We start from the raw sequence: 20,143 nt of genomic DNA, 5'->3' as shown, positions 1-20,143 counted from the left end.
TCACTCTTTTGAGAACAGGAGTAAATAAAGATACAGTAGCAGTATCTTCATTTGTCTTAATAAAAAGACATGGAGTAATGAATTTAGTTCATGCAACTATGATTCTTTTTATCATTTATTTGAGAAACTTTGAGGTCCATCCTCCCTTTGTGGCTAAACATAGTACTTGGTCCTGGAGATGTAAAGATAAATCACTCATAGTCCCTGCCCTCAAAGGTTTATAATAGAATAGGAGAGAAGCAGTAAACAAAAGTTTGTAAGTTTTTATCATCACAATAAAAATGCTGTGATAAAATTTGAGCAGGGGGCACCTGGGGGGCTCAGCCAGTTGAGCATCAGACTCTTGATTTTGGCTCAGGTCATGATCTCAGGGTCCTGAGATGGAGCCCTGTGGGTATGGAACTTGCTTAAGATTCTCTATCTACCACCCACCCTAAGCCCACACTCCCATTCTCTCTTAAAAAAAAGAAAAAAATCGAGCAGTATTTTATCCAATGGAGGGAATAATCAGTTCTACCTAGTTAAGAAGGAGTGTAAGATGCTAAGTAGGAAAAACTTGGTAGACACAGTTTTGTTTCTTGAATTCTCAATAATAAAATTAAAACCTAAGGAATTAGACTGTGGGTGAAATATTTGAATGGCTACTTCACCAAAAAGGATATATGGATGGTAAGTTAGCACATGAAAAGTTGTACCAGATCCTTAGCTGTTAAGGAAAGGCTAATAAAAAACACCATTAGAAACCACTACGCGCTTGTTAAAATGGCTAAAATAAGAACAGACAAGGGCGCCTGGGTGCCTCAGTCTGTTGAGCATCTGACTCTTGATTTCAGTTCAGGTCATGATCCCAGGGTCATGGAATGGAGGCCCACGTCAGGCTCTGCACTGAGCGTGGAGCCTGCTTGAGATTCTCTCTCTCTCCCTCTGCCCCTCTTCCCCTCTTGCTAATGTTCTCTCTTTCTCTCTGTCTCTGTCTCTCTCTCTCTCAATTAAAAACTTAAAAAAAAAAAAAAACAGTACCACATACTGGTGAGGATGCAGACCAATAGAATTTCTCATTAAACATAGATATGATAGGGGTCCCTGGGTGGCTCAGTCAGTTGAGTGTCTGACTTTGGCTCAGGTCATGATCTCATAGTTCGTGAGTTCGAGCCCCGTGTTGAGCTCTGTGCTGACAGCTCGGAGCCTGGAGCCTGCTTCAGATTCTGTGTCTCTCCCTCTCTCTGCCCCTCCCCTGCTCATGGTCTGTCTCTCTCTCTCAAAAATAAATAAACATTAAAAAAAATTAAAAAAAAACACATAGATATGATAAAATTACGATAGGGACAGATCAGTGGTTGTCAGAGGGGAGAGTTGAGGCAAGAATGTGGCTGTGCAGAGGCAGCTGTGGAGTTTCTCTGGGCTGTTGGAACAGTTCTGTCTATATCTTGATTGTGGTAATGGTTACACAAATCTATACGTGTGATGAAATTTCATAAAACCATACATAAATGAGTGCATGTAAAAACTGCTGAAACCCAAATAAAGTCTGTGGTTTAGTTTACAGTATTATGCTATTGTCAATTTCCCAGTTTTGATAATTGTGCTGTGGTTGTATCAGATGTTGTCATTGAGGGAAGTTGGATGTAGGGTACATGGGAACTCTTATTTTTTTTCAACTTGTATGTGAGTCTAAAATTATTTTAAAATAAAGTTTAATAAAACAAAATAAAGTATTAAAATCACAAAAATACTATTATGTATTACTAATTATTTTAGGGGTGCCTAGGTGCCTCTCTTGGTTGAGTGTCCAACTCTTGATTTCAGCTCAGGTTATAATCTCACAGTTCATGAGATCAAGCCCCATGATGGGCTGTGCATTGATACCGCAGAGCTTCCTTTGGATTCTCTCTCTCTCTCTCTCTCTCTCTCTCTCTCTGCCTCTCCCCCCTCATGTACTCTCTCTAAATAAACATTAAAAAAAATTTTAAACAAGATTAATAAAAGTTTTAGAGGAGCTGGGCGCCTGGGTGGCTCAGTCAGTTAAGCATCAGACTCCTGATTCGGCTTGGTCAGGATCTCACAGTTTGTGGGATCAAGCCCTGTTTCCAGCTCTGTGCTGACAGTGTGGAGCCCACTTGGGATTCTCTCTCCCTCTTTCTCCCTCCCCCACTCATACACACATGTGCATGCATGCACACTCTCTCTCAAAATAAATAAACATTTAAAAATATAAAAGTTTTGAAGGTAGAGTTGAATCAGCCCCTAACCATGAAAGAAGGGTTTTACCCTTCTTTAAAAGAATGAGGGAGGTGCCTGGGTGGCTGTTAGTTGAACATCCAACTTTGGCTCAGGTCACGATCTCACAGTTCATGAGTTCAAGCCCCTGTTGGGCTCTGTGCTTTCAGTATGGAACCTGCTTAGGATTCTGTCTCTCTGTCTCTCTCTGCCTCTTCCCCACTCATGGTCTCCCTCTCTCATAAACTTAAAACAGTATATTTTTTTTTTCAAAAAAGGATAAGGATGGGTTATTTTTATTCATTATAAATATTAAAGGTTAAACATCCAGTGGGGGAAAACTCTACTCCAAAGACTGGCTTTTCATTTCAGCCATCATTTGCCTGTCTTGTGACCAAAATTGCACCCAGTAATCTGGATACATAGCTGTTGTGGTTTTGCAGCTTGTTAAGATATCTTTTTTAACTCCAGTATTTTGGTAGACAGCTTATTGATCTTTTTGTCTATAGTAGCTCATGAGACTTCTGTTTAGGACACAACTGGTGGTAAGTCTGGTTCTTAGATTAACCTGTTTCTTCCCAGTACCATCTGATAATTTTTTCACCCCAATTCTTTAGAACATTTTTTTCCATTAAGAGCTACCACCTCGGGGTACCTGGCTGGCTCAGTTGGCAGAACATGCAACTCTTGATCTCAGGGTTGTGAGTTCAAGCCCTCCTTTGGGTACAGAGATTACTTAAAAATAAAATGTTTAAAAAAAAAATTTTTTTTTAAAGAGCTACCACCTCCACTTCATTAGAAAGCCCGATCATTTAAATATACTATATTTAAAGCATTTAAGTCACTTTCAAAATTACCATTGGGATATTACATTAAAAATTAAGCATAAGACTGAAATATTTGGATATTGTCCATATCGCCTTAAGTAATTCTAGATTCTGACAGCAAATTAAAAGCAATTCTAATACTCAAGAAGGCAATGATAATTGATTTTGCTAGCATTCCGTTCAATTCATGTTCTGCTTGCTTTCACCAGACTTTTGACTCGAACTGCCCCAAATAATAGATTAGAGAGTGGTGAGAAGGGGAAATTAGTAATTTAGGGAATGTGTCAAGAAGAGTACTCTCAGAACTTGTATGTGTGTATACAAATACACATATAGGAGTTACCTAATTTTTTGTACCAAAAAATTCTTTATGATGTTTTGGGTTGTGCAGCTTGTCTAATATATGTGTTTGTCTTTACAGCAAGACAGATCGGCTTGCCAAAGGATCAGAATGTTACCAAAAGAGCCTTAGTTTAAATCCTTTCCTCTGGTCCCCCTTTGAATCATTATGTGAAATAGGTAGGTTTGTAGAGGTGACTAGGGGAGGGTTCCCCGCTTCCTCTTCTTTTTTGTCTCAGCTCCTTAATTCTTGGAGAGTGATACAAATTATTCACAAGAAAAACATTTTTCCAAGCTAACAGCTGTTAAATTGAGAACAAGAAATAAGGTAATAGAGTCATGTTTAAGGACTGATGTGGCCTTGTGTCCTCTAGAATGGGTTGTATTGTGAGTATAACACTAGGCAAAATAGCTTTCTGGATAAGGAAAGAAACTAATAGAATTCCTGGAGCAGAAACTGTTATGTAAATAAGACCTGGACAACATGGGGGAAGAGTGTCTTAGTATGTGTGCTCTAGAATGCATGAGGATCATTTTAAAACCTCGTGGACATATCCATGGCAGTGCTTCTAACTTGACTGTAATGTCTGTTGGGTTTCAGTTCTGCACCATCACTCCTTACCTGGAGCAAAATGAGATCTAGTTGCTTTCTGCTTTAAAAAAGCACAGAAATCTGCATTTTCCTATGATTTATTATATTTAAAATAGTGTTATTATAGTTTATTTCCTAAATTTACAGCTTTATGTGAAAATTTTTGTAATAACTTGATAGGTGGGCTTTGGGGAAGTAAATTTGATTAGCTGAAACAGGAGAACTTTAAAACTCTGGGTGAGGCCTTATTTCCACTGATATATGCATACTTAAAAAGATTAATTGTCGTTTCCTCAGAGGCATACATTTTTTTTTCCCTTCATAGGTGAAAAGCCAGATCCTGACCAAACATTTAAATTAACATCTTTACAGAACTTTAGCAACTGTCTGCCCAGCTCTTGCACAACACTAGTATCTAATCATAGTTTATCTCATAGACAACCCGAGACCGTTCTTACAGAAACACCCCAGGACACAATTGTAAGTATAATCCTATCCTAGTGTTCAAATATTATGGAAAACAAAAAAGAATGAACTAAATGTATCATAAATGACATGGTGGAAATTTTCTGTTTCAGGAATTAAACAGACTGAATTTAGAATCTTCCAATTCAAAGTACTCCTTGAATACAGATTCCTCAGTGTCTTATATTGATTCAGCTGTAATTTCACCAGATACTGTCCCTCTTGGAACAGGAACTTCCATATTATCTAAACAGGTTCAAAATAAACCAAAAACTGGTCGAAGCTTATTAGGAGGACCAGCTGCTCTTAGCCCATTAACCCCAAGGTAAGACAAACAAAAAATACTTTAAAATGTGCTATAATATTAAATGATTTGTAATAATTCATATTAGTAATATAAATTAATATGAACAGCAACTTCTAAATTTCTATGGAAATAGAAGCATTTAGTAAGTCAGTAATAGACCTATTCTGTTTTCAGAAAATGAAGTTAAAAATATAATACCTGTGATAAAAATTTAATGTTAAATATTGGAAAATTTAAAACCCTTAAATATGCCTTCTTCATCTAGTGTATGCGTTAAAAGATACTGTCTTTTTGGCTGTGTGTCAGTGAATCGCAGTGAACCTTTTGGAATGTTGGAATGCTTATGATCTCATCAGAGCGGTAGCAGTGGTTACTGTTAAAGTACTGTTTTCCAAACCACAGAAGAATTGACATGTATCAAGTATCAATAGGAAGTATTTTGTCAAAATTATTAGACGTATATGTATATGTGTGTAAATATAGGAATCCAGCCCAGAGGATACATATCCAAAAGTATCAAAATTAAAAATTCTGTGCTAGAACTGATGCTAGGAATTGGGTCCCGGGGCCGGAGAGCTAACTAAAACAGCATGACCGTGACATTAACAGCTCACTGAATCCATGTGTGGATTCAGCATCTCTAGAGACACTCTCTCTGTAACAGTGTCGTTTAAATCTCATAAAGTCCAGGAATTTGAAATAATTTGGTCATTTGTGTCTTCACTTTTACAAAGTTGTTCTTCTTTATTTCCAATAAATCTCCTGAGATCAGTAGTTGCTGCTCAATTTAGTTCCTTGTTTGATTTTTTTTTTTTTTTTTAATTTTAGTTATGGTGGGTGGAATAGTCTACATTCACAGCTTATTTTAAATCTGCCCCTCAGATCCTCACTGCCCCCAAGACTGATTTGCCATTCTCTTCCTTTTAGACCTTCTAATTTAAGTATACTGCTGCTTTATATATGCCTTGATGACTTTTTGACACCTTGATTTCAACCTCTTCTCAGTTTTGGGATTTTGCCATTAGAAACCCCAAGTCCTGGAGATGGATCCTATTTACAAAACTACACTAATACATCTTCTGTAATTGACGTGCCATCTACTGGAGCCCCTTCAAAAAAGGTATTTTCCGTGTAAAGTAGTTTTGATGCTGATGAAAGAAATTTGTTTAAAATTCTAGTCTGTTAAAGGCAATCTCAGAGAGAATCTAACTGTATAAGTTTACTGTTGCCTTAGAGTTGTTGACCTAAATGTGAAAGAAGGTCATCACTGTCATAGGCTGCTGGTTATAGCAGGAGATACAAAGCTGATTGGTCTTTGTGTAAGATCATAACTCACAAGAATAGTTTATTTCAGCATGTAAGTAAATAAAGACTCAGATTTGTACTTTTCATGTCCCCATTTTTAAACAAAAATAAAAAGGTTTTTATCCTTTGAATATAAATAACAGAAACTATACTTGCCATTGTTTTACTTGTCCCCACCACTGTATTTGTCTTTTAATTGTACTATTATTAACATGAAAAAAATTGACTTGTATAAAGCCAGCTGTTTCTGAAAATAAAGTTTTTATGGTGGATTCTCTTGGATGTGTAGTAAATTTATAGTAAATGTATAGTAAAATGAAAAATACTTGACAGTATCCTTAACCTCATAGTAAATACTACAAGTTTTGAGACTTTTTAAATAATGTTCTCTTATATAGATCTATGGCAGTAGAGGTCAAAGTGCCATTTGTTTCAAACATCTATGGTACAGGGTTACCTTCTGTGAGAATTAAATTAGGTTATGTATTTAAAATGCCTATTGCCATGCTCAATAGATGTTTAAGAAATGGAGCTAAATAAGTCATACTAGTATGTGACTGATACAGCCCCTTTACCCTCCTAGAGACATGTTTATTCTTGTTTTTTTACTCCAAATACTCCTTAGAGTCTGTAAAGTTTTGTTTCTATAATAGTTCCTTAATGAGTAATAATAGAAACTCCAAGAATAGTAAAAAAGGGGCTGCAAAGTACTTAATGTGTTGGATTACTTTAAATCTCATTTTTAAGAGTTGACAACTACCCGCCATTGCATCGTTATAGGAGTGAAGTATAATTGTGGAAATTAGTTTATTATAATTACAAGGAGGCATAGTATGATGGTAATTAGCATATCGGGTGAAGTAGGCCAAAACCATTAAGGACAGTTAGTGATGGGTAGGCGATTTCATTGCCCAAACGATAAAGCCACCTGCTGTCTTACCCTCTTCTGCCCTTGCTCTTACAAGACATTCCTAGGAAAGCTGTACTTGTAGGTCTGCACGTAGTATCAACTAAAAATATCAAACTGAATATTGTATGCAGTACATAGTACACCTTTGTTAAATAAGGAAGGTCCGGAGTTGACTAAGTTTTGTCCCTTGGGTGAATGTAGAGTTCCCAACTTGGGGAAGGAAGAGGAGGAAGGATTGTAAAGTTTTATTTTGAGGCGGGGGCAGAGGAGATGAAAATATTTACTGGATAGTTAGTCATAGAGGAAAGAATATGGCCTGGTGATGGAAATAGTAGTTAAAGCTATTAAAATAGCCAGGCTCTCCTAGGAAAAGAGAGTAGAGAAGGAACACAGCATACTTAATTAAAAACGGTGGAAAGAAGAGGGCAGCAAATGAAGTGATAGGACAAATAATCAAGACACCATACTATTTTGGAAGTTATACAGTCTCAAAAAGGAGGCCATGATCAGTGATGTTGAATACAGGAAAGGCCAAAAATAAGGCTTTCCTATCTGGTGAGAAAGTTATTAGTTATTAATTATAATGTGTACTTTGAGAATTATGTCCAATGCCTATCAAAGTAATAGTAAATTTGGAAGAAGATTATCTGGTAGTAAAAAAAAATTAAAAATATCCACTGATGCAACAGTCACAGAGCATTTTATAAAGAAGCCAAGTGTTGAAAATTAATAGAAGAAAGGTGATAAATTAGAGACAGAAGAGGCAAGCAAGTTTTTTTCCTCCTCCATGGGAATAGAGACCAATTAATGAAAAATTGAACACACCAGGAAGAAATGTTAATTCTAAGAGCAATATACTTAGAATGTGGGAAATAATGAGATGATTTTTTTTTTTAATTTATTCCTTTGGACTACTGTGGAATGTTTTTACTAAGTGTCAAAGAAGGATTATAAAATCTTCCCTGTATTGTTATTTTTTATGTTCATAAATCTTAAGAGTAGTAGCTGTCTTAAAATTCTTGTTAACACTTAGCTCCACCTAAAGAACATGTAATAATTGGCTTTTTAGGAATTTTTTCAGGAAGTTTGAGCCTTTCTTTAAAAACTAAAGTGAAAAATGAAAAGATAGAATAAAGAAAAATATTGATGTTAAGGTGAGGAAATAGTTTGATGTTAATCCTACTATATTAATTGACATTAATTTGTGACATTAATTTGTGTTTTCAGATGACAGTATGTATTATGAAATCTTGCACTGGGAAAATGTAGATGGGAGCATCGTGGTGTCTTTTATCATTTTCAGTGCAATTTATAATTCACAAACCTTAGACTTTTTGTGTTTTACAGTCTGTTGCCAGAATCGGCCAAACTGGAACAAAGTCTGTCTTCTCACAGAGCGGAAATAGTCGAGAGGTAACTCCAATTCTTGTTGCACAAACACAAAGTTCTGGCCCACAAACAAGGTATTTATTGTGGTGTCATTATTTGATATTATTTGGCTTTTCTTGCTATAAAACATGACTTTATTCCCTTTAGGCAGGTTTTGACCCTCCCTGAGATTCTAGAATGACTCTTACAAGTTTTGAATATGTCATATTAGAAATTTCTAGGGGCACCTGGCTGGCTCAGTCGGTAGAGCATTAGACTCTTGATCTTGGGGTTGTAAGTTCAAGCCCCACATTGGGTGTAAAGCTTACTTAAAAATAAGATCTTTAAAAAGAGGAAGGAAGGAAGGAAGAAAAAAGTTTCAAACTTACTGAAAAGACTAGTATAATTTTTAATTATTTTTTTAAAGGCTTATTTTTTTATAGAGTGAAAGAGTGCAGGGGAGAGGCAGAAAGAGAAGTGGGGACAGAGGATCTGAGGCAGGCTCTGCGCAGTCAGCAATGAGCCCATTGTGAGGCTCGAACTCATGAACCGCAAGATCAAGACCCCAGCAGAAGTCCAATGCTCAACCGACTGAGCCACCAAGGTGCCCCTAGTTGATATTCTGAACACTCCTCCAAAATAATTTTCTTCTTATTAAATGACCTTCGTTGGTCAAGTACAATAGATTTCATTCTCCTCTTCCCCTATTATGCACTTCTGTATACAGATCATCTTTTGGTAAACCTTTAAATAATGAATCCATTTCCACACAGAAATGGTGTTAAATAGGATTTCTTTTCCTGTTCAAGCACTCAAAAATAAATCATAGCTAGTGTTTTAAAAGAATACGGCTCTGTCTTCTAAAATAGTGAATGTGTACTATAAGACTTAAAACAGACACTCACGTGCATATACCTTGACTATATAAAAGGCCTCAATATTTCTGAAATGCCAGGATGGTAATCTTATCATGAGAGCCAACTTACAGACAGATGACAGTGATTGCCTGGGCTCGATCATGAGAAGGAGCCTGAGGCCTCCTGCAGAACAACATGATAGAGGCTGAGTAAATGCTAATCCTAAAGAATATGGAAACGTAATTTACTGAATAATACATTTCACTTCAAGCTAAACAAATACACTAACTTTAATAAGCAACTATTAATGATTTTGTATGAGTTATGGGTTGTTTTTTTTTTTTTGTATTATTGATTCCATTTTGTCTCATTTATTGTATTAGTTTCCTACAGCTGCCATAACAAAGTATTACAAACTAGGTCACTTAAGACTACAGAAATGCATTCACTCACGGTCACGGAAGCTATAATCCAAAGTCACGGTGCTCACAGGGCATACTTCCTCCGAAGCCTTCAAGGGAAGATCCTTTCTTATATTGTCCAGCTTCTGGTAGCCTCAGGCATTCCTTAGTTTGTGGGGGCATAACCCAGTATCTGCCTCTGTCTTTACATGGCCATCTTCCCTGTGTGCCTTTGTATCCAAATTTCCCTCTTCTTATAAGGGCATCAGTCATACTGAATTAGAGCTCACCCTAATGGCCTCATCTTAACTTGATTACATCTACAAGGACCCTACATCCAAATAAGTCACAATCACAGGTACTGGGGGGTTAGGGCTTCAACATATTCTTTGGGAAAACAGTTCAACCCATAACATTGTCTTACTAACAATTACTCTTTATTTTGTCTTTTTAGAGGCTGTTTTAGTATTTAGAGTATACACTTTAACTTAAAGTCTATTTTCAAGTAATGTTGTACCACTTCATATACATCATATACCTTATAACAGTATGTTTTCATGCTCTTCTCCACATCTTTATACTATTGTTGGCATATATTTTGCTTCTACATGTGTATAAACTCCACAGTGCATTGTTGCGGTTTCTCCCTTAAATACTTATCTTCTATAGAAATTTTTTTAAATAAGAAAAAGAAATCTATTTTATATTTACCCACATATTTACTATTTCTGGTCCTCTTTCTGTAGGTCCAAACTTCAGTTTGGTATTCTTTTCCTTCATCTTGAAAGACTAAAATTTCTTATAGTCCAAGTCTGCCAGTAATGAATTTTTCAGCTTTTGTACGTCTAGAAAAAAATTTTTACTTTACCTTTGTTTTTGTTTTTGAAATAAATTTTCACTGGATATAGAATTCTCGTTTGCAGTTTTTTCTTTAAAGATGTTCTGCTGACTTCTAGCTTGTGTTGTTTCTGACAAGTCTGCTCTCATTCTCATTTTTGTTCCTCTATATGTAATCTATCTTTTTCTGTTTTATGATTTTCTTTTTATCACTGATTTTTAAGTCATTTGGTTGTGATGTGCTCTAGCGTAGTTTTCTTCTTTCTTGGCCAGAGATCGAGAGCTCCTTGATCTATGAGTTCATAGTTTTTATCAAATTTAGCTAATTTTTGGCCATTATTTCTTCTAATATTTTTTCTGGTCATGTCCCCCTCTCTCCTTCTAGGACACCAAATGTATGTGTATTAGACTGTTAAGTTGTCCCCACAGCCCAGTTTTGTGTTCATTTTCATTTCTAGTCTTTTTCCTCTGTTTCATTTTGGATAGTGGTTATTGCTGTGTCTTCAACTTACCGATGTTTTCTTCTGCAGCGTCTGGTCTGCTGTTAATCCCATCCAGTATGTATAGATATTTTTAATCTCAGATGTCCTATTTTTCATCTCCAGAAGTTTGATTTGCTTCCCTCCTTTAACATGCCTATTCTTTCTTCTACCTTTTTGAGCATATGGAATATATCTATAATAGCTTTTTTAATGATTTTTGTCTACTATTTTACTATGTTATTTCTGGGTCTGTTTTTTATTGATTTTTTTTTTCTCTGTTCAATATAAGTTATATTTTCCTGCATCTTTGTATGCCTAGTTTTTTTTTTTTTATTGGAAATTTTACATTGTTGAGTGCTAGACTATTTTATTTTCTTTTAAGTACTTCTGTTTTGTTCTGCGATGTAGTTACTTGTTAACAGTTTGTTCCTTTAGGTCTTGATTTTTAAGTTTTGTTAGGTACGACAAGAGTGGCCTTGAGTCTGGACTAATTATGCTTCGCTATTGAGGCAGTATCCTTTGAGTATCTACTCAATGACCTGTTGAGTGTGAGGTTTCTTAATTCTAGCTATTGAAAATATGGGCTACTCCAAGCCCAGGGTGAGCTCCAAGAATGGTTCTGCCAGCTCCTTTCCAGTAGTTCTTTCTCTAGATTCAGGTAGTTTTCCTCACTGTAATACTGTAGTAAGTTCTGGTAGTAATCACCCAGACTTAGTATAGACTCTGCAGGCTAATAAGATCATAGTCCCAACAAGACTTATCAAACCTCATTGACTTGCCTGCTGCAAATTCAGGGGCTTCCTGGGTCACCTTCACTTCTGACCAACTAGCTACAAATTTGAGGGTTCTCGTTACTCTCTCAGGCTTAGTAATTTGCTAGAACAATTCACAGAATTTAGGAAAGTTCTCTACTTACAGCTTGATCATAAAGGGTACCAGTCAGGACCAGACAAGTAAGACTGAGGTCTGGGAGGGTCCTGAACACAGTGCTTCTATGTCCTTTCCCTGTGGAATCAAGATATGTCCCCTCACCAGCACATCAGTGTGTTTGCCAACCTGGAAGTTACACTGAGCTTTGATAGAGTTTTTATTGGGGTTCATCACATGGGCATGATAGATTGTATCATTGGCCATGTGATTTAACTTAATCCCTAGCCACCCTCCCCTTCCTAGAGACCAGGCTGTTAACACTTAGCTCAAAGCTTTAACCCTCTAACCAGTGGTTGGTCTTTTCAGCATGGGCAGCCCAGTATCCCAAAACTGTCTAGGGCCCCATCATGAGTCATTTCATTAGCATAAATTCAGGGACCTGCCATAAATAACAGACACTCCTATCACTTGGGAAATTTAAAGAATTTAGAAGCTTCTCACGAATCCAAGACAAAGACCAAATGAATTCTTTATTATAACGTACCTTATTATAACACACAGTTGCACTACTCAGTTTTCAGCTGAGGATTCTAGGAAAACTTCCTGCAGATCTTTGAAGCTCTCCCTCTTTGTAGCTCTCCCCTTTCTAGTACTCTGCCCTGCATATTCTAGTTGCCTTCACTACCCAGAAGTCTCAGCATTTTCTTCTCTGCACAGGGAGACCCTGAGTTCTATTTGTGTTCCCTTTCCCAGCACCGTGTCCTCAGGACTCTTCCTCAGGCATATGTGCTTTCTGTCCAATGTCTGAAAAACATTGTTTCATATCTTTTGTTCGGTGTTATAGTTGTTTAAGATGGGACAGTAAATCTGGTCCATAGGGTTTCATTACAATTGGCGGTGGAAGTCTGTTCTTTTTTTAGAAAGTTGTTTTTTTAGAAATGATTAGAATAGCCTAGTTCTCTTAGCTAAATTGCCCCAAAATTTTACATATTATTTTCTCTATATTAACCTATAAAAATCATTTTTATAATCTTTCCAAGGCATCTTTTTATAACTGGTAGGATATTTCCGATTTTATTACAGAGCCATAAAATGATACTATTTACAAAAGCTTTTTTAAAAAGTGTTTTAATATAAGTGGTACATAATGACATAGGTAATAAGTGATAGAACTTGATCTCAAACCTCAACAGTCTTGATTCTAGAGCACATTCTTTTCCTTCTCAAGCTCCTAGTTAAACAGATGCAAGTTATAAAGAGATGTGTATATTTCACATGCTGTGACCAATGTTTCAAAACTCACACAGTATCCTGCTTCATTTTTCTGATGCCTGTCAGACTTTGAACATTGTTTTCTTTTGTCAAATTGCCCTTTGGAGCTAACAGAACCCTAATGAAAATTATAATAGAGGAAGAGTTTGTCTTCTTCAGACTCCTAGCCCCAGAATCCTCTTACTATTGTTTTTACTTCTACCCCCACAAGAGTTATGTTACACAACTTTTTGTGGCATTTAAGAAGTCTCAGCTTTTTTCTCAGCATTGTCCTCCCTATAAACTGCTCCATGGATCAAACTATTCCCTCCCACTTCTCAGACAAACTCTTCTATAGTTAGGTAATAGTATTGACAACATATAATTCACATTTGTAATGTAAATGACACATAGTTGTTCAAATAAAGAATATTGTACTTTTAAAAATGGATTGGTTTCTGGAAAAGACAGAACTATGGAGACAATAAAAAGATCAGTAGTTGCCAGGAGTTGGAGGGGGAGGGTTGAAGAGGCAGACCCCAGAGGTTAGGGCAATGAAAATATTCTGTATGATAGATACCATGATGGATAGATACATGTCATTATACCTTTGTGCATACCTATAGAATGAACAAAACCAGGAGTGAACTCTGTGATAAACTATGGACTTTATAGAATGTCAGTGTAGGCTCATCACCTGTAACAAATGTAGCAGTCTGGTGGGGGATGTTGATAGTGGGGGAGACTATGCATGTGTGGGGACTTGGGAGTATATGGCAGCTCTCTCTGTACCTTCCCCTCACTTTTGCTGTGAACCTTTTTTGTTGTTGTTATTAGTTTATTTATTTATTTTGAGAGAGAGAGTGTGTGAGCAGGGAAGAGTCAAAAAGAGGGAGAGACAGAATTCCAAGCAGGCTCCACACTGACAGCACAAGCCTGATACAGGGCTCAAACTCACAAACCATGAGATCGTGACCTGAGCCAAGTCAAGAGTCCAATGCTTAACCAGCTGAGCTACCCAGGAGCCCCTGCTATCACTTTAAACTGCTCTAAAAAAATAATCTTAATTAAAAGAAATTATAAAATAAAATTAATTCATCAACCTAAATGACATCCTTTGCTGAAATCCCTACATTGAGATTCTGTCTTTTGAAAGGGTTAAGGACCACGTGGGCTTTCTTTACTCACTGGTCAGTATCTCTTTTATTCTCCAAAGCCTCTTTGACTCAAATCCAGGTAACTTAGTGGTATTTCCCATAAATTGTAAACCATTAAGCCCGTAGACTTACCCACTCTCAGATAACTCCAGGTTTTAAGTTTGCTCACGTTTTTTTTGAGAGCGTGAACACACATGTGGGGGAGGGACAGAGGGAGAGAGAGAGGAGGAGAGGATCTTAAGCAGGCTCCACGCCAGCGTGAGCCCAGCCAGCGTGGAACCCAGCTCAGGAACCCACAACTGTGAGATCACGACCTGAGCCGAAATCGGGAGTTGGATGCTCAACAGCTGAACCACCCAGGCGCCCCTAAGTTTGCTTACTTTTGAAGAATAGAATCCTTGTATCTTAGGGTTTGCCTTTAAAGTAAAAAAAGAAAAAAAAAAAGTGCCCAAGCAGTTGTTAGATTCCTTTGTTCTAAACAAAATAAACCTTGATGTGGTTGTTTGAATTTATAGGGAAATTATTTCTCAAGTATCAGTTGTTACAATGGTATTTATTTATTGGCAGATATCCCACATTTAGACCGTCCCTGTCCAACTATCTTTTTTCTCTAGCTTGGTATAGTTGCAAATGAAGGCTAGAAAGAATTAGTTTATAGATGTGTTTATCATTTATTGACCCAGAATTTTTATGTGGATTGTTTTAAGTTCAAATTAGCAGTTTCAGATAGAGTGAAGACTGGTCGTATAATCATCATCATTTTATGGTAACACAGGTTTTAAATCCTGAGTTTTCATAGAGGGATGACAGACTGACCAAACTCACCAAACTAGAGTGCAAACATGAATGAATATTTTGTAATGCATCTGAATCGAATCCATAGTTACTGGTCATAGCTGGGTTTTTTTTTTTTAATGTCTACTTTTCCTCATTTTTTTTTAGTACAACACCTCAGGTATTGAGCCCCACTATCACATCTCCCCCAAACGCACTGCCTCGAAGAAGTTCGCGACTCTTTACTAGTGACAGCTCTACAACCAAGGTAATTTAAAGATTTCTGTATGTCACATTTCCTTAACACATCCCTCTCTTAAATTTCAGTTCATTGATGACTCCCATCTCTAATTAATAAATTCAGAGACTATTTAAAATTTTTTAATATTTTTTTGATTGGGAAAGCTGTCTATAACATTTGTAAATTTTCTTGGTCCTTCAATAAATATTCTAAAACATTGTTCTAAAGACAAAATTATTGTGATGGGAAGCAGATCAGTGGTTTTTAGGAGTTAGGACTTGAGGGACAATGTGACTACAGGGTATAACCCAAAGGATTTCTTTGTGTAATGGTTGGACAGTCCTGTATCCTTACTGTCGTGGTTGATTACACAAATCATACATATGACAAAATTTCATAGACTTATCACACCAAAAAGAAAGAAAAAAGAAGTACATGATTTCATCATGTAAAAACTGATGAAATCCAAGTAAGAACATAGTTTAGTTGATAGTATTAAACCAATTCCAGTCTTCTGGATTTGATGGTGTGCTATGGTTATGTCAGATACTATAACACATGTCCTTTGTTTTTTTTGCACAATTGGAGGGCCTCATTACGCCCTTGGTAAGTTTTCTTGGTCCATCGACAAATATGGACAATTTTTAACTCTGACATGAACAAATCAACAATTTTATGACTTATTAGCTATAATACTCTGAGACGATTAGGTAGTATTGCATTCATTTATTTTCTAATTTTTTAAGTAATAAATGAAACTGATACACTTTCAGAAAAGAGCAACACTTAATGCAGATTTACCTTACATACTAATATATTAATACAATTTATTTTCAGAATTGCTGCATTTAAAGTTAAATGACTTTGAAAATGTTTGATTTATAAATCTTTTCTGAGAAAAATATAGACCATTCAAGACTGAACATTTATTTTGTGTCTACTACTTGAGAAAGGATTGGGAAATCTAAAATACATGAGTTTAATAAGTGTGGAATTTTCCTCTTTTTTACAGGAGAATAGCAAAAAGTTAAAAATGAAGTTTCCACCTAAAATCCCAAACAGAAAAACTAAAAGTAAAACTAACAAAGGAGGAATAACTCAACCTAACTTAAATGATAGCCTGGAAATTACAAAATTGGACTCTTCCATCATTTCAGAAGGGAAAATCTCCACAATCACACCTCAGATCCAGGCATTTAATCTGCAGAAAGCAGCAGCAGGTCTGTGTCAATGCTTAATGTTTGCTTTGTATTTTATTTTATTCACTTATTTTAAGTAATTTTTTTTTATGTTCATTAAAGTACCTTCCATTTTTTTCCAGATAGAGGTTGGGATTTTTAATAAATTATTTTGTATTTAGCCTTTCTAGAAAACCAAACTATTTTACTGTGTTTTTCTCCTTTGTTTACTATATTGTTTTCTCCTAGAAGGTTTGATGAGCCTTCTTCGTGAAATGGGGAAAGGTTATTTAGCTCTGTGCTCATACAACTGCAGAGAAGCTATATATATCTTGAGCCACCTACCTTCTCACCACTACAATACTGGTTGGGTACTGTGCCAAATTGGAAGGGCCTATTTTGAACTGTCAGAGTACATGCAGGTAAGAGATAATTTAAATTTCATTAAGATGCCTATGTTTGAGACAGCTAGACCTAAAAGGTCAATATTTATTATGTAATGTCTTTATTTTCTGAGCATTTGTAATTTATAAATAGTCAAATTTTTTCTTGTGTTTAAGGAGTAATTTAAATTTGGGGGGATTGCTTGAAATAGATTTGTAGAGGGGAGCCTGGGTGGCTCAGTTGGTTAAGTGTCTGACTTCAGCTCGGGTCATGATCTCACTGCTCTTGAGTTCAAGCCCTACAATGAGCTCTGTGCTCAGAGCCTGGAGCCTGGTTTGGGTTCTGTCTCCATCTCTCTGCCCCTCCCCTGCTCATTCATTCTCGCTCTCTCTCTCTCTCTCTCTCTCTCTCAAAAATAAAATAAACAAAAAAAGAAATAGATTTGTAGAGAGTCCAAGTCATCCATATATTCTTATGTGGATATTTGTACATACTCAGTTGGATCTGAAAATCTATACTACCATGTAACAGATGTTTATAATCATACTTTTTTCTACTATATGCAGAGTTCCTCCTGGGATGAATTTTTGGCATTTAATATATTTAATAAACTTGAAAAGTGCAATGAAGAAAATTTTATGTAATCGAGGACACAATGTCCTTCACAAGACTTTTACCCTTTTAATTATATTCATTGCTTAAGTTAGTCTGTTTATACCAGAAAAGGAGAGTATTAATATCAAGCCAAAGAAAATTCTAATTTCCAATTTAAATTTTCCCCCTAGTTCATCTTCTGAGCATTTTCTCTCCTCACCCCTAAACTTAAAAAAATAAAAAAACAACTTTAAGAAACCTATATATTAATTAAAATTTCTCTAATACAAATTATTTAAAGTTTATAATAAAGTTACTTTTGCTCTCTTTCAATTCTATTTATTCAGTGCGTGTTATGTCTTAGCCTCTTCTAGACTTTAATATAGCTAGACAAATAATTGCTTGCCTTTATAGAGCATGCATTCTAGTAAGAGAGACAGGTTGTAAGCCAATAAATCTATAAGGATGGTAGCACTAGGTCAGAGGAAGTAAAAAATGAGGCATGGTAAGATCGCAGGGCAATAACATGGTGGTATTTTCTAAAAAGTGTGCTTAGAGAAAGGTCACTCCTCCCGTCATGAACCATGCAAAGACCTGAGGGTGAAGTGTTTGTTCTTCCAGGTAGAGGATAAGTGCAGAAGATACCACCTCGAGTATTTTTGCATGGTAAAGCGAAAAGTGTTGTTGTAGACACATAGCCTTATTCATTGCTAGAAGTTCCATGTTCGGGTAATGGCCCTTTACTGGTACACAAGAACTGTGTTTGGCAAGCCCTTTTCAAAATTATTTCTGATTTATTGTTTCACAGGTACTTTAAAATACATAATTTTTATTGTTTCCCTCTAACTATAGAGCAGTGACACAGATACTTAACAGAAGCCTTTGTTTCAACTTAATTTCATGAATTTGGTTTTTTTGTTTGGTTGGTCGGTTGGTTTTGTTTTTGGTCTATGCCACACTTTTCAGAGGAAGCAATAGATCCTGAAAAATTTTAAACCAAAAGATTTGCAGAACCCATATTTGACTTGTGGTTAAGTACATCTTCTTAGAACCAATGCCGATTTGAAAAACTTACCTGTATAACTTTTAAGGTATTTCAGGGAAGTTACAAATCATTAAGCTAATTATACATAGTATATGGCCATTTCTTGGAGTTCCTAGTTTTATAAATCCAATTTTCTTATTTTCTGCCATCTTCATTTCATTAAGAACACTCTTAATCTTTTTGATTCTTTGTTTTAAATTTTTTAAAACATTTTTATTTATTTTTGAGAGAGAGAGAGAGAGAGAGAGTGTGAGCGGGGGAGGGGCAGAGAGAGAGGGAGACACAGAATCTGAAGCAGGATCCAGGCTCTGAGCTGTCAGAGCCTGATGCAGGGCTCAAATTCACAAACCATGAGATCATGACCTGAGCCAAAGTCTGTGCTCAGCCCACTGAGCCACCTAGGTGCCCCAATATTTTTTATTCTAAACCAAACTTGACTTTCAGAATTTTGAACTTTTGAATCAATAAACTAGGGAACCACTAATTCGTTTGGTATAACCCAAAGCTTCAAGGTGAGAGAAACAATTCTAAGGGCTGTGAGTGTAGGGAGGAAAAAATTAGCAGAGGAGGGACCCTAAAGTCAGGAGAGGTCTGCAAAAGAAAAGGGAATTACTAGGTTGGGACTACATTTCCCATCAGGTACAACTTTGGAGGTTGTGCTCCGTACTCAACATGCCTCAGTGCTGGTGGCCAACTGAACCTGGTTTTCCCCTAAAGTTTCTTTCTTTCTTTCTTTCTTTCTTTCTTTCTTTCTTTCTTTCTTTCTTTCTTTCTTTCTTTCTTTCTTTCATGACAGCTTGTTTTGTTGTTGTTGTTGTTGTTATTATTTTAATTGTTTTAAATGTTTATTTATTTTTGAGAGAGAGAGACAGGGCACGAGCAGAGGAGGGGCAGAGAAGGAGATACAGAATCCGAAGCGGGCTCCAGGCTCTGAGCTGTCAGCACAGAGCCCAACACGGGGCTCAAACTCACAAACTGCAAGATCATGACCTGAGCTATAGTCGGATGCTTAACCGACTGAGCCACCCAGGTGCCCCTTCCCCTAAAGTTTTCAACTCAGCCTCTCAATAGAAGTCACTGCAAAAGTAGTTTTGTGTTACAGAAGTCATTATTGTTTCACCTTTCCTGAGAGAGTTATTCTGTGAAGCCATTATTAAGACTTAGAAATGTGTGTTTTGTGAACTAAATAATTGACTCATCCTTTGCAAATTGTAATTTTGTATAGATTTCTCCTCTGTTTGGTGGAAACATAGATTTGCTTTCACAATTTGTGTTCTTACTTTTTTACCATGATTTGTATATACCTAGTTTGACCTATTGTCAAAGCTGTTCAATTTGGCTAATTCACATCAGCGCTTAAAACAAGGCAGCATTTAGGTCTTCTGAGAACAGTACCCGGTATTCTCCCCGTATGTATGTAAATGGTATCAACTTGTTTTCCCCTTAACTAGTTTTTTTCTTATTTCAGGCTGAAAGAATATTCTCCGAGGTTAGAAGGATTGAGAATTACAGAGTCGAAGGCATGGAGATCTACTCTACAACACTTTGGCACCTTCAGAAAGATGTTGCTCTTTCAGTTCTTTCAAAAGACTTAACAGACATGGATAAAAATTCACCAGAGGTATGTTAACTGAAACACTTAGCTTATGTAGTTGCCTTTTGATCACCTTTGACACGTGGGGATGAAGCAAATAATTCAGACCCCATTTAGCATCATCCATACTTACTTTTGCATCCTTCTC

The 20,143-nt window shown here is 36.4% G+C and overlaps 1 protein-coding gene across 8 annotated transcripts in view; it reads left to right on the top strand.

Moving 5' to 3' along the window:
• Positions 1-20,143, top strand: part of CDC27 (cell division cycle 27) — a 72,283-nt gene that overhangs the window by 28,562 nt on the left and 23,578 nt on the right. For 6 of the 8 annotated variants that reach the window (XR_015244223.1, XM_086687633.1, XM_086687634.1 and 3 more), the window contains 9 exons: positions 3,466-3,563; positions 4,301-4,455; positions 4,554-4,765; positions 5,753-5,867; positions 8,310-8,425; positions 15,128-15,227; positions 16,213-16,420; positions 16,628-16,800; positions 19,870-20,022. Coding sequence is in view for 7 of the 8 variants with exons in the window: in XM_086687633.1 (XP_086543759.1) it covers positions 3,466-3,563; positions 4,301-4,455; positions 4,554-4,765; positions 5,753-5,867; positions 8,310-8,425; positions 15,128-15,227; positions 16,213-16,420; positions 16,628-16,800; positions 19,870-20,022 (1,330 nt within the window). In the remaining variant the exon portion in view is untranslated. The remainder of the gene's footprint in view (positions 1-3,465; positions 3,564-4,300; positions 4,456-4,553; positions 4,766-5,752; positions 5,868-8,309; positions 8,426-15,127; positions 15,228-16,212; positions 16,421-16,627; positions 16,801-19,869; positions 20,023-20,143) is intronic. The other 2 variants (XM_086687631.1, XM_086687627.1) reach the window with 1 other exon arrangement.

Source organism: Puma concolor, chromosome E1 (assembly GCF_028749965.1).
Source record: "Puma concolor isolate L17-30 chromosome E1, mPumCon1.1.hap2, whole genome shotgun sequence".
NCBI classification, from domain to species: domain Eukaryota; kingdom Metazoa; phylum Chordata; class Mammalia; order Carnivora; family Felidae; genus Puma; species Puma concolor.
Note: the sequence above shows the minus strand (reverse complement) of the source record. Positions and strands in the feature narration are given on the sequence as shown.